This window comes from Vicia villosa, linkage group LG3 (genome assembly GCF_029867415.1).
Source record: "Vicia villosa cultivar HV-30 ecotype Madison, WI linkage group LG3, Vvil1.0, whole genome shotgun sequence".
In the NCBI taxonomy this organism is placed as follows: Eukaryota; Viridiplantae; Streptophyta; class Magnoliopsida; order Fabales; family Fabaceae; genus Vicia; species Vicia villosa.
This window is the reverse complement of record NC_081182.1, coordinates 164,946,854-164,961,121: the sequence shown is the minus strand read 5'-3', so window position 1 is coordinate 164,961,121 and position 14,268 is coordinate 164,946,854. Positions and strand designations below refer to the sequence as shown.

Sequence of the window (14,268 nt, the reverse complement as noted above, 5' to 3'; positions counted from 1 at the left end):
TCCATCTTCTAATCTTGATAAAGATGAACAAGGACTATCCGTATCAGAAAAAGAATATCGAGGTATGATTGGTTCATTATTATATTTAACTGCCAGTAGACCTGACATTGTCTTTTCAGTAGGTCTTTGTGCACGTTTTCAAACTGACCCTAAGGAATCACATTTGACTGCTGTCAAACGCATCTTTCGATATCTCGTTGGTACCACTGACATTGGTTTATGGTATGAAAAAGGAAATCACATCAACTTAATAGCTTACTGTGATGCTGACTATGCTGGAGACAAAATAGAAAGAAAAAGTACAAGTGGAGCCTGTCAATTTCTAGGACAAGCTCTTATTACATGGTCTTGCAGAAAACAAAATACAATTGCTCTATCAACAACTGAAGTAGAATATGTGTCTGCCGCAAATTGCTGCTCACAAATTTTATGGATAAAAAATCAACTAGAAGACTACTCACTTCAATACTCCAAAGTATCAATTTTTTGTGATAATACTAGTGCTATAAACTTGTCAAAAAATCCTATTCAACACTCAAGATCTAAACACATTGAAATAAAACATCATTTTATTAGAGATCATGTTCAGAAAGAAAATATAGAACTCATTTTTGTAGATACAGAAAATCAATTAGCAGATATTTTCACCAAACCTCTAGTGGAAGATAGATTTAATTTTCTAAAATCAAAATTATCTATTATCAAAATACCTAAGTAAATATTTTTTTATATATTAGGTAATAAAAAAAATATATATATCACGTGTGTTTTTCTTGAGTACATATATATATATATATATATATATATATATATATATATATATATATATATATATATATATATATATATATATATATATATATTTTGCTCTTAGTAATATATATATCAGATTTTTATATTAATCAAAATATTGCCTATATTAGAGTTTTCAAAAATTCACGTGTGTTTTCTCATTGTCTTTCTCGTTTCTCTATATCTCTTCATCATTACAAAAAAAAAGCTGCCTCTTCCCATACCAATCAAATCAGCACACCTTCTACCAACTTCCCATCAAATCCTTGCTCTTCCCAACAATCTCTAATGATTCAACTTAATCTCTCTTAAACCTTTCAAATGGTATTCAAAGTTATAACTATCATTGTTCCATTTGCTGATACTATATTCTCTCTTCCTTCCAAAACACAGAAAACCCTCTCCATGGAAAAACCACCCACCAAGCGCCGCACCACCACCACTCGACAAAAAACAACCATGAAAACCACTGACTCTCGACCAACACCCACCACTCCCACCCGTCGCTCAGCACGACATGCAAACATCTCTCACGATCCAACTCCCTCTGAGCAAACTACAGAAGAATCTCAAAACCCTAATCTTCCTCTTCCCTCAACCCAGATCGTCTCTGCTCCTCAAACCACCAAACCATCCTCCTCACACGTTTCCACTCAATCAAGCGAAGGAACCTCTCTCGTCTCCTCGTCTTTCCAAGCTTATGACCATCCATCTGAAATCTCAACAAAAGAATTCATCTCTGATGATGATGTTCGCTCTCTCTACAATGAAAAATGGCGTTCACTCCCTATTGTTGCCGGAAAAACCGTCGACTTGGATAGTTACTCTATCTGGGGTTACGACATAAACGAGCTCGCAATAGCCACAGGTTGGACAAACTTTCTCCAACTCTCTGATGTCTTCTACCCTAGATTAGTTAGGAATTTTTTTGCTGCTATTGAAACCTCTGACAGTGATACACAGCTAATCTCATCTGTGAAGGGTCGTCAAATAACCCTAACCCCAGAGCTCCTTTGCGACATTTTGCATGTCCCAAACAATGGACTTCATCTCTTTAATGATGACTGGCCCTCATCTTATGACCTAGACATTGAATCCTACAGACTCTCCATCACCAAACATCAAAATGAACGCTTTGTGTCTGCCAACCTCGAACCCCTCAGCCATATCATTCATAACTTCTGTATTCATACTATCCTTCCAAGAAAAGGCAGTATGGAACGAGTCACTGATAAAGACCTCCTTGTCATCTATCATTTCTCAAAGAAAACTCCTCTCAATATAGGATATTTGGTGCTCAATTACATTAAACACACTGGTCTTAGAGCAAGAAGCGCCCCCTATGGTATGCTTCTTACCAAAATATTCAAGCACTTTAATGTTCCTCTAGATGATGAAGACTCCTTCGAAATCAACAAAATACTGGATGCCTCCAAGCTGAAGCGCATGAAAATTCCTTCACTCAAGCGAGCACCATCACCTAAACCTGAGGCCAAATCAAAGCGCAGGCGTCTTGTCAAGCAATATGCTCCAACTGAACCTTTAACAACAGGTACTGAATCTCCTAACTCTCCAAATAGCCTGACCATAAATTCTCCCATTCCATTATCTGTGGCTCTTCCAAACACTGCTGACCTAGAATCCCCACAAGACCCCTCACTGATCTCTCCTCATGCCTCTAAATCCGTATCTCCAAACCCAAAGGAAACAAATAAACAATCTCCTGTAATCACACAATGCATTGACCTTACATCTACATCACCAATCCCAGTAGAATCCTCACCACAAACAGTTGTCATCACTCAAGCTCCAGTTTCTCTCCAAACTGAAACTCTCTCAAATGTTTCAAGTCCTCCAACCCTAGAGACTTCTAACACTGACATGATCAACATTTTCGCTCTTGAAAACCTTCTCTCAAGTCCTCCTAGTGCTTCAGCTCATCAACCACCCTCACCAATATCTCCTCACACTCCTGCTTCAGCTCAGCTGTCCTCACTCATATCCATGCTTGAGGTTGAATTATTAACTCCACCCACTTCAAATCAACAAACTTCAATTATTCCCCATGTTGCCACATACACTTCCCCTACTATGACAACAAATCCTCTCTCCACGACCTCACCTCTGAACTCTCCAAATTCTTACAAAGAACCTTCTCCTAGAAGAATTCAACTCTCCTCAATCAATCATACAGACTCCAATGATCTCACTGCTCAGATTGAAGCTTTTTTTAATAACTCCGTTCAGCTATCTGAACAAGATGATCCTATAGAATCACACGCCATGCCTTCTGTTCCACAACCTGATCCTTATGTCTTCCAAACAAACTCTCCAATATTTTCTTCTCCAAAGGAAGATGATGATAACTCCTTCAATGTTCAAACACTGCTTGCTCCGAGGTATGACTCATCACCTCCTAGAAACACCACCGATAATTCAAATACCCTTCCTCAGATTCCCATCACTTCCATCACATCCTCATTTTTTAATAACTTCCCCAGCATTGGTAATCGTCCTCCCGTTTATCCTCGATCTGCAACCTCATCTGAAACGGTTAACCCCCATCAGGGCGTCAACCTTCGATCCTACACAGCTCTCCAAAAGCAGTTAATGGCTTACCAAAAATTCTGGATTGATTATGTCACTGAACAAGTATGCCCGAGGTTTCCAGGAATGTCTCCTCTGGATCCCTCTCAGATTCAGTTTCCATTTCTGCCATTATCTTTTGAGGCAACATCTGATGATGAACAATCTAGTTCTTAATCTTCTCGTCCTCTATCTTTTGGTGCCCCCTTTCTTTTTGTATGTTTGACAAAAGGGGGAGAACAAGCTTTGACCAAAGCTTTGTCTTGTTTAAGTTCTTTGTACTTTATTTATCTTTAGTTCACTAGGACTTTGCATTATATTTAGCAGTAATCCTCTAGGATCTTTTTGTGTTTGTGTATCAAAATATTGATGTAAATCAATTAATATATTGTTCCTCAAACATTAATCAAAAACTGCTATCTAATCAACATGTGTTTCAAATGCTAATAAATTTATTTACTATATATGTACTAACATTGAGGGGGAGCATTTGCCCTTTCAAAGTATGCATCTTTTCAGGGGGAGTTTCAAAGTCCTTACTCAAAGAAATTAAAATAAAAATTTTCTCACCATTCAAAAAGGGGGAGAATGTTGAAACATATTCTGTTAATGTTTTGAATATTACAAACTATTTTATCTAAAGAAACTCCAAAGTGATTTCATCAATTAATCATCTAAATAATTTATGGTCTCTATCAAACAAAGAGTTAAAATGATGATTCAAGATTGAGCTGACAAAGAACAAAGCTTTAAGAACATATGGATTCTCAGAAGTTAAACAAGTTACTCTTCAAAATTATGGTCCCAGAGTTACTCTTCAGAATGACAGTCCCAGAGTTACTCTCCAGAATTATGGTCCCAGAATTACTCTTCAGAATGACAGTCCCAGAGTTACTCTCCAGAATTATGGCCCCAGAGTTACTCTCCAGAATCATGGTCCCAGAGTTACTAGTCCCAGAGTTACGTGTTCCAGAGTTACTCGTCCCAGAGTTACTAGTCCTAGAGTTACGTGTTCCAGAGTTACTCGTCCCAGAGTTACTCGTCCCAGAGTTACTCGTCCCAGAGTTACTTGTCCCAGAGTTACTCGTCCCAGAGTTACTCCTCCAGATTTACTTTGCCAAGAATAAGTCTTTGTTGAAATGGTCAAATGTCAGAACTTGCAGATTGTCAGCAGTACCAAGTCAAGCCAAGACCAAGTCCAAAGCTGCCAGCACTTCTCATGAGAAACTCTTGGCACTTCTTTCTCCTTTGCTTTGCTCTATAAATACAAGACTTATGCTTCATTCTCATGCACCAAAAATATCCACAAGCATACAAAGAAAACCAAAGTCTTTATTCACAAAGCAATCATACTCTCTATATATTATCTTTAGCTCTCACTACCATATTGTGATCAAAATATATTAAGAGTTATCATACACATTCTATATTTAAATACTCACTGCCATATGGAGATTATTTAGGAACTTATTGTAAACCTACTAAGATCACAAAGTATATCATAGATATACAAACCAATCATTTTGTAAGCTATCTGTAAGCTATACCATTCAGAAGTGTAAGCCTGGTGAGGCTAAGAATACATAGAAGAAAAAGCCATTGTAAGAAGTATTTGATAAAGGATAATCTCACAGGGTGTGGGGACTGGACTAGCCAAGTTGGTGAACCAGGATAAGTTTTCTTGTGTTCTTTAGTTATTGTCTTGTTCTTATATTATTCATACACTATATTTTATCACACACATTAACACTAATTATTTAAACCTCTAAAGACATTACTAATCACTTTCTTCTTATTAAAGGCAACCTTTTTAAATACTAAGATAAATTTTAAAAGGGACACAATCCAACCCCCCTTGTTGTGTCGCACCTTATTCCATCATTTTTGACTTTGTTATCCCTAACTTTTGCCTGAACTGTTCATTTTAAAACTACAGTCAGCGGGATGCCCCGATTTTGCCTAAGTCTCCTTAACATGTTTTGACTTGGCGGGCCTTGCATTGCTTTCTCTTTTTCTTTGCGGATATTGACTGCCGAACTTAATGATGACGGGGAACCATCGGTGATTATGTTCAAAGGAACAGTTTGGAATAATTAAGTTAACTGAGCAGCTACCCTACCCCAGGTTATGTATTAAGGGTTTTATTTTATATGAAGGAAAACGCCTACTTCTTTAGGCTCAAAGGGGTTGATGAGGGATTAACATCCTTATATCTCCATTATTTAGGAATTGAAACAATGCCTGTACACCGTCAACACGGTCTGTTCGAAAGCGTAATGTATGAAATCGTGGTATCGTTTTCGTCATTCTCCCTCTAAAGGTGTACAGCTTTTAACGAGAGTTGAATATCGCAAAGAAGAAAACTAGGTAAAAACACAGTTTTAAATATAGTGAGAACACTAGGAATAAATCAAGACAAACGTAAGCAATGCATTAATGATTATTGTAAAGTACATAACATATGTCGTGAGACCAATGTTTAAACAAACGGAAAGAAATTGCGAATGAAAACGAAACTAATGATCTAAGAAATCCTCCTTCTAGCCACCTATGGCATTAGACTTGCGAGGATCTTCGAACTCAATGAGCCCTTCTTCAATTAAATCTTAGATCTTGTGCTTCAACGGTCCACAATCCTCTGTATCATGACCAGGACTATCTGAATGATAAGCGCACCTAGCATGATTATTGTACCCAGGAGCGGGGTTAGATGGAGCTGAGTATGGAGGTAGCAGAGTTACCAAGTTCTGACTGAGCAGACGTTGCAAAGCTTGAGACAGTGACATGTGTAATGGGGTAAATGATCGTTTTGGCTTGGCCTTCCAGGTGCGTTGGCCACCCTGTTGCTTTTGCTGATCCTTTCGTTGTAGTACTGGGGTCTGATTAACGAGGATTTCCCCCATAGTGTTGGATTCCTTTTTTCCGTCATATGACTTCTTTGTGTGATAGGAACCTGAGGGTGCCCCTTATATCTTCCCATTTTTATCCCATTTTCAATCCTCTCACCGATGACAACCAAGTCCGAGAACCCTGAAGATATGCTTCCGACCATCTTGTCGTAGTACGGTCCTTGCAAAGTGCCCATAAATATGTCCACCAGTTCTTTTTCCATCAAGGGAGGTTGTACTCGAGAAGCCATTTCCCTCCACCTTTGGGCATACTCCTTGAATGATTCATCCTTTTTCTGTGACATATTTTGTAATTGCATCCGGTTGGGTGCCATGTCCAGGTTGTACTTGTATTGCTTCAAGAATGTGTTAGCAAGATCATTCCAGCTTCGGATATAGGATTTCTCCAATTGCATGTACCAGTCAATAGATGCTCCGCTTAAGCTATCTTGGAAGAAGTGTATCATCAGCTTTTGATCGTGAGCATAAGCAGCCATTTGTCGCACATACATGCACAAGTGATTCTTCGGAAATGTGAGTCCTTTGTATTTCTCGAAGTCGGGAATCTTGAATTTGTGTGGGATAGTCAAGTCTGAGACCAAGCTCATTTCGAAGGCATCCACGTCGAAGACATCGTATCCTTCTACCACTTTTAGTCTCTCTTCTAGCGCCTTGATTTGTTCATTGTCCTTGGAGTCTTCCCCATAGTTAGGAATAGACTGTTGTGTCTGAGGTGCTTGGTCTGTGTTGTCCACCTCTTGTACTCCGTATTGTAGATCCAGGTGATCATCATCCTTAGGGACATTGTTAGCAGGAATGCAAACTGTGCGGGTTGTCCCTTTCGTTTGTGGAGTGGGGACAAATCCTTCTTGAGAGGTCTCTCCTTTCTCTTGGAATTGGATAGCTCTCCTGACAGATCGGACCTGAGGTCTATCCTTAGCCGGGCCAGAGCCTGAAACAAATCCTAGCAGCGGGTTTTCGTCGTTGGGGATCTCATCCTGAACCAGGGTATCCCCAGACTGAACCTCTTTTGCCTTGTCTTGTTTATCTAGGAGGGCCTTCATGAATCCTAGCATCTGAGCCATACCTCCTTTAACCTCTTCCATACTGCCTTTAGTTGATCCACTTCCTCACAAAGGGCGGCTTGATTCTGTTCTAGCTGATCCATTGATTTCTTTTGCTGAAATCTTGTTTGATAAGACGATTGAGATGTTAGGTTATCCTTCCCAATGATCCCTTGCTCTGGAGATAAAAGAGAAATCTCCTCTCAATGCCATGGAAATGATGTGCATGCCATGAATGATATGCTTTATTCGTATTTCTGTCTTATCCACATTTATGGATTAAATATAATAAATCTCTTTTTTTTCTCTTTTAATTTTTTTGAATAAGACATGATGCAAGAATGCACATGATGCATGATGAATGGAAAAAAAAAGAAAAAAAAAGAAAAAAAAGAAATAACAAACAAATAATAAACAACATATATATATAGCACATAATCACATAGGCCCTAGGTTCATAGGTTCGACGTAGCGGCTCTAAAGAGCCTACCATTTCCATGGGTATGTCCTAGACACGGGTCTCATGCGGTCGTTCGTAGCCTCCGAGACTTTTTGTCTCTTTGGATTTTAGAACAATTCATTTTATCCAATGAGGTTCGAATTTTTGGGGTAGGTTCTCGGAGAGATCAGCTGAATACCAAGTCCTGCCCTCAACAAGGTCAAGCCTCGTATTGGACATTTCTGGATATTCAACCCACTCCGAGTGGAGTTATCAATGAGACTAGTAGGCGATTCAAGTCCCCCCTGATCTCAAGGATAACTCCCACACTTAGGTTTTAACATCAATATAATAACCCAACAGTGCATATAATAAACATTTATGCAATTAAATACAAATACATATAAACAGATAAAAAAATTTTGGCTGAAATAAACAAACAAAATAAAGAATGAAAAAAATAAACAATAATAAAAAGAAAACAAACACAAACTCTAAAAATGGAAAAAAATTTGCCAAACCCTAAAATTACTGAAACCTAAACCCTACCAAAACCTATAGGAGCATATAGTTTTCCCCAGCAGAGTCACCAGCTGTAGCAACCAGCCCTAAAATTAACCTTTAGAGTCGTCACGTATTCTACCAAGGCGAATAGGAAACCTTTATACAATTAAGAGATTCAGGATAAGATACTATATTCAGGTCGAGGGAAGGTGTTAGGCACCCTCAACCCTTTCCTAAGGTTTGCACTATAGGGTTGATATTTATGGCTAACATAAAAAAAGATGACAGAAAGTTAATAGGGTAAATGGCAAATTATTAAGATTAAAGGTTTATGATTTAGGAAATAAAATCGGGAAAAAATGAGATTTGCGGGGAAGGGGACTCGACTTGGTTATCCAAGTGCCTACGTATCTCCTTAGGGAGAATCAGAGTCAACGTAGTTCGGGGAAGGGTTGTACGCCCTTAGGTTTAGAGTTTGATTTGATATGGTTTGAAGGCTTTTTGAATGGCCTATCGTAGTTTTGAACAAGGATGAAAATCCGTAGTTTGATTCGAAGTGTTTTGAATGTTTTAGGTGTGGGAAGCGTTTTAGGATTTTGGGCGTACAACCCTGATTTTAATTTGTACTATTAACCGCAATGATCAATAGATTCGATCACCATGGTTAAAATATTAGAAGTTGTATCGTTACCAATTTTAATTGATGGATTCAATCATCACTAATAACGAATAAAAGTATTTTTTAGAAATTTAAATGATTTAATTTGTATCATTACCCGTCGTAATCGATTGATTCGATTAAAAGTAATAATGACTTAAAATAAGGAAAATAGGCTAATCATCGCAACCAATAAAAATGGTTGAAACCCTTTAGCCAAATAAAACTTATTATTTCAATTAAATAAGTATTTTAAGAAAATCGATTATTGTCCATCACGATTAATGGATTTAATCGGAACGAATCAATAAATTAGAAATTTAACATTTATAATATATATTAATTTATTTGAGAAAATAATTTATTATTATATAAATAAATATTAAAAGAATTTAAATAAAATATATTAATTAATTAAAATAAATTTAGTTTATTAGGGTTTTGGTTCAATGTGGCAGTATGTATGGTACATAGTATAGGGACCAATTCTGGGCATTGGATCTGGATAAGTGGTGGATTCTATGGCTGGATCTAGAGGGTGCATGGTGAGGACTAAGGCCTGGGGTGCACAGAATCATACAGGAATATTCAGAAAAAATATGTAGAGGGGGGTTCGAACCCACACCCCTTGGGTCAGCATATGCGCCATCCGACTGGGCTGCGCTTCATATGTGTTAAACAAACACCTTCATAAACATATATAAAAAAAGAAGATAAAACCCAATAAAATGCGCGCGTGAATTCAACTAAACGAGTCACTTGGTGACAGCTCATCATCGTCCCCATTGTACCTGTAAAAACCTGCACAATTAGCTACGAATCTGCTACGATTCTCTTCGTAGCAAAACACACCTGGAAAAATAGTGAATCTGCACACATGCACATATAAATATTTCGCGACCTATCCAAACCTTTCGTCTGAACCATGCGAACCCAACTATGCCCCTAATTTAACCTAATTTTGTCTCTACCAGAAAGCCCCAATCCAAATTCAAGAACCCTAATTCGTCTATCAATGGCAGAACACGTTTAAAGCACACAAACTTCAATTGATTTATCCAGAAACGTTCATAGCAATTATACAAAGCATAACACATCAACAATTTAACATATGAATGCATAAATCATGTTGTTCGATCCAAAGTTCAGAACAACCTACCTTGGCTAATTGGAGAATGTTCTGGGGGTGCTGAAGTCGCGCGAGGGTCTCAATCAATTCAGAATACTCCAAGGAACGTGTGGCTATGCTCAGAATTCTTTAAGACCTCTTGATTCTCTAAAACCGATTTCAAGTTTCTTGACCAATTTTCTTGCCCTTGAAGATAGTTCTCTGCCCAGAATCTCGTCCCCTAATCCTATGCCCTATGTTCAGTACTTATAGGGGAATGAATTAGGTCAAAATTAAAGGCCCAAAGATCTTTGAATCCAATCGTGAAAGTTTGAGAAAATATGATTTTAATCTTTAATGGAAGCTTGCTATTTTTGTCCAATCATGTGCCAATATTTCCCAATCACTTGTGCACGAAAATTATATTGAATTTTGTCATTAATACTGATTGGAATTGATCAATATGTACCTTTTAACATAATATTTGATTTTTCCCTTAATTAAATCATTTTTTAAATGAAATAAAAATCATATAAAATCAAATAATAAGCTAAATCTCGTGGCACATGGTTTGGATAACCTAAATGACTTGTGGACCAAGTTTAAGTCATAAAAGTATAGGCCCATTTGCAAAAAAAAACCAATTTGAACCTCCTTTACTTCACATTTTGTCCTCCAAAATTACCCAACTTTAACAAGGCATATCTCCCTCAATTTTTGAGCTATGAATGAGTTTTAGGACATTTTGGAAACCTCAAGATGTCCTCTATAAGCCACTTTGGAACATATTTTTCATTTGGAGATTTTATCTTGGTCATATGCCCTTTGACAAAAAACTGCTTTTGACTGATGTTTGAAAAGGACATGTAATCTTTTGTGCTATATCTTCCAAATGAAGCATTTCTGGCTTTGGCTTGTGACAGACAAAGTTGTAGAGAATCCAATTTCCTTCCAAATAGGCTTTGAGTGAGGAATTTCTGATATTCTATGTGAAAGTTATGGCCAGTCAAAGTTGAGTTGACTTTCTCCTAAAGAAACCCTAATTTGAACCTTTTTGCATTTGTTCATTTCTGAGTTTCTATTGACGAATCATGATCAACCTTTGATCAAATGATGGATATGTTCTTCCATACTTGATGTTGACCAAAAGTCAGAGGTTTTGACTGTGCTTTGACCATGGTTGACTTTTGGGTCAACCCCGTTGACTGTGGATCATCTGAGCTGTTTGAACAAGTAAACTTTGGATTTGGGCCTTGACTTTTGACATAGAGGTATCTTGGATCATAATGGGCCATGGAGAACTTCATTAGAGACCTTGTTTTGCTAATTCCCTTAGGAGAGTACCAACCCTAGCTTTAAGAGACTCTTGCTCAGGAGAATGACTGGATGAAACTCTTGAACTTTGAATCATTGTGAATGGAATATGGAAGGCAAATTTTGGGGTATGACAACCATCAATGGAGAAGAGGATATATTTGTCAGCAACCTGGATTCATACAAATACATTGAGGTTGGAGAAGGGGCATTAGAAACTGCATTCCAAGCACTGGAGATCGTAACTGTTGTCACACTACCTGTGGAAAAGATGCAAAGGGCGGTAACATCCTGGAGAGACCTACAAGACTTGAATGTGGAAGGCTGGGGAAAAGTACCAGAAATCCTGGAGAAGAAGGATCAACTGTCGAAGATCACAAGCGTTGTGAAGGAGGAACCACGATTCCCCCCGATTATGTAGACTTTCGTGATAGGCGGGTATGAACATGTGGCCATGATATCCAACATGGACTCTAAGGAGGGAACATCCAACTTCTTCCGAAGGGTCAGATCAGGAGAGCAGCTCCAAAATTGGACAAGCCTGGAGATACCGGAGATAGTTTTCATTTCAAAGTAATTTACTTTTGTGTTTTTTTCCCTTTCAATAAATAAAAAAAACAAAAAACGCTCATCCCTCGCCCGAAGCATAGAGTTGGTTTGTAAGGGCCCCATTTACTTTCAAAGTTTAAAGTTTATTAATAAAATTGTCGTTTGCATTTGGTATTGAAAACATCGTCTCTTCTTGCATTTATTTCTTTTTTCAAAATGACAAATAAACTTTTTCACAAAAAAAAATGCACATCCATATCTGCATACTAAAAGCAAATCATAAAACATGTGCAGATCACCTTCTAACACCACCGATAATAATACTGCTGAAACTCAATACAAACTCGAGGCTCTCGCTAATCAGTCTGAGGAAGGGGTTGAGGAAGACGATGAACTTCCGGAAGAGTTGTCAAGGTTAATGGACAAGGAATCCAAAAGCATGCTCCCTCCTCAGGAGGCCATTGACATCATAAACTTGGGTACAGACAAAGAACCCAAGGAAATCAAAATTGGGGCAACACTGGACGAGAACGTGAAAGCAACGCTAATCAAACTTCTCCACGAGTATGCCGAGATATTTGCTTGGTCATACCATGACATGCCAGGGTTAGATACAGACATTGTCGTGCATAAGTTACCACTCAAAGAAGGGTGTGCACCCGTCAGACAAAAGCGCAGAAGGGTTCGACCGGACATGGATAACAAAATCCGAGAAGAGGTGCTCAAACAATTTGACGCAGGGTTTCTTGCCGTGGTTAACTATCCACCATGGATTGCCAACATAGTGCCAGTCCCTAAGAAAAACGGGAAAGTACACATGTGTGTGGATTACAGGGATCTAAACAAAGCAAGTCCGAAAGACGACTTTCCACTACCACACATAGATGTACTGGTAGACAATATGGCGTAAGCTTCGGTTTTCTCCTTCATGGATGGGTTCTCTGGGTATAATCAAATCAAAATGGCTCCCGAAGACATGGAGAAAACAACCTTCATGACATCCTGGGGCACTTTCTGCTACAAGGTAATGCCTTTTGGATTGCGAAATGCAGGGGCAACATATCAACGAGCCATGGTCACATTGTTCCATGACATGATTCACAAGGAGGTCGAAGTGTACGTGGACGATATGATTGCTAAGTCCTGTACGGAAGAAGAGCATATTACACACCTGCAAAAGTTGTTCGAGCGCTTAAAGAAGTTCAAGCTAAGGTTAAACCCGAACAAGTGTACATTTGGTGTAAGGTCAGGAAAGCTATTGGGATTCATTGTGAGCCAACGAGGCATAAAGGTAGATCCCGACAAGGTGAAGGCTATACAAGAAATGCCTGTTCCAAGGACGGAAAAAGAGGTTCGTGGGTTCTTGGGTCGATTGAATTACATCTCAAGGTTTATTTCACATCTAACAGCCACGTGTGAGCCTATATTCAAACTACTAAGGAAAGACCAGCCGATCAGATGGAATGACGATTGTCAAGTAGCCTTCGAAGCTATAAAAAGCTACTTACAAGAACCACCAATACTCATACCTCCCGTACCAGGGAGACCACTGATCGTGTATCTCACAGTCCTCGAAAGGTCTATGAGATGTGTACTGGGGCAACAGGATGAAACGGGCAGAAAGGAGCACGCTATTTACTACCTTAGCAAGAAATTCACGGATTGCGAATCTCGGTATTCACGATTGGAAACGACATTTTGTGCCCTAGCATGGGCCTCCAAACGTCTACGGCAATATATGCTGAACCATTCCACATGGTTGATATCGAGGATGGATCCGTTGAAATACGTGTTCGAAAAACAGGCTCTCACGGGTAGAATTGCAAGGTGGCAAATGTTACTGTCAGAATACGACATATAATATGTCACTCAAAACGCAATAAAAGGGAGTGTATTGGCAAAACATCTTGCTCACCAACCGCTCGAGGAATATCAATCTATGAAGTTTGACTTTCCTGAGGAGGACATTATGGTGGTAAGGGACTACGAAATACCAGGACCCGACGAAGGACATGAACCAGGGGAAATATGGATACTTATGTTTGATGGGGCCTCAAATGCACTAGGACATGGTATAGGGGCAGTCCTGACATCTCCTGACAATCGTCACTTACCTTTCAGTGCGAGACTATGCTTCGACTGCACCAACAATATTGCAGAATACGAAGCGTGCATATTGGGGTTAGAAGTTGCAATCGATCTAAGGATTAAACTGCTTGAGGTGTATGTGGATTCAGCATTGGTAATCCACCAAGTCAATAAAGAATGGGATACTTGAGATGCAAAGCTAATCCCATATCGGGACCTCATACTGGACTTAATGGCTGAGTTTGAGACAATCACTTTCACTCATATCCCAAGGGAAG

At 38.8% G+C, this 14,268-nt stretch overlaps 1 protein-coding gene across 1 annotated transcript; it reads left to right on the top strand.

Moving 5' to 3' along the window:
* The first annotated feature begins 1,113 nt into the window (after window positions 1–1,113).
* Window positions 1,114–3,555, top strand: LOC131659309 (uncharacterized). The gene has a single exon (XM_058928517.1). The coding sequence runs from the start codon at window positions 1,114–1,116 to the stop codon at window positions 3,553–3,555; it is 2,442 nt and encodes an 813-aa protein (XP_058784500.1).
* Window positions 3,556–14,268: the final 10,713 nt, after the last annotated feature.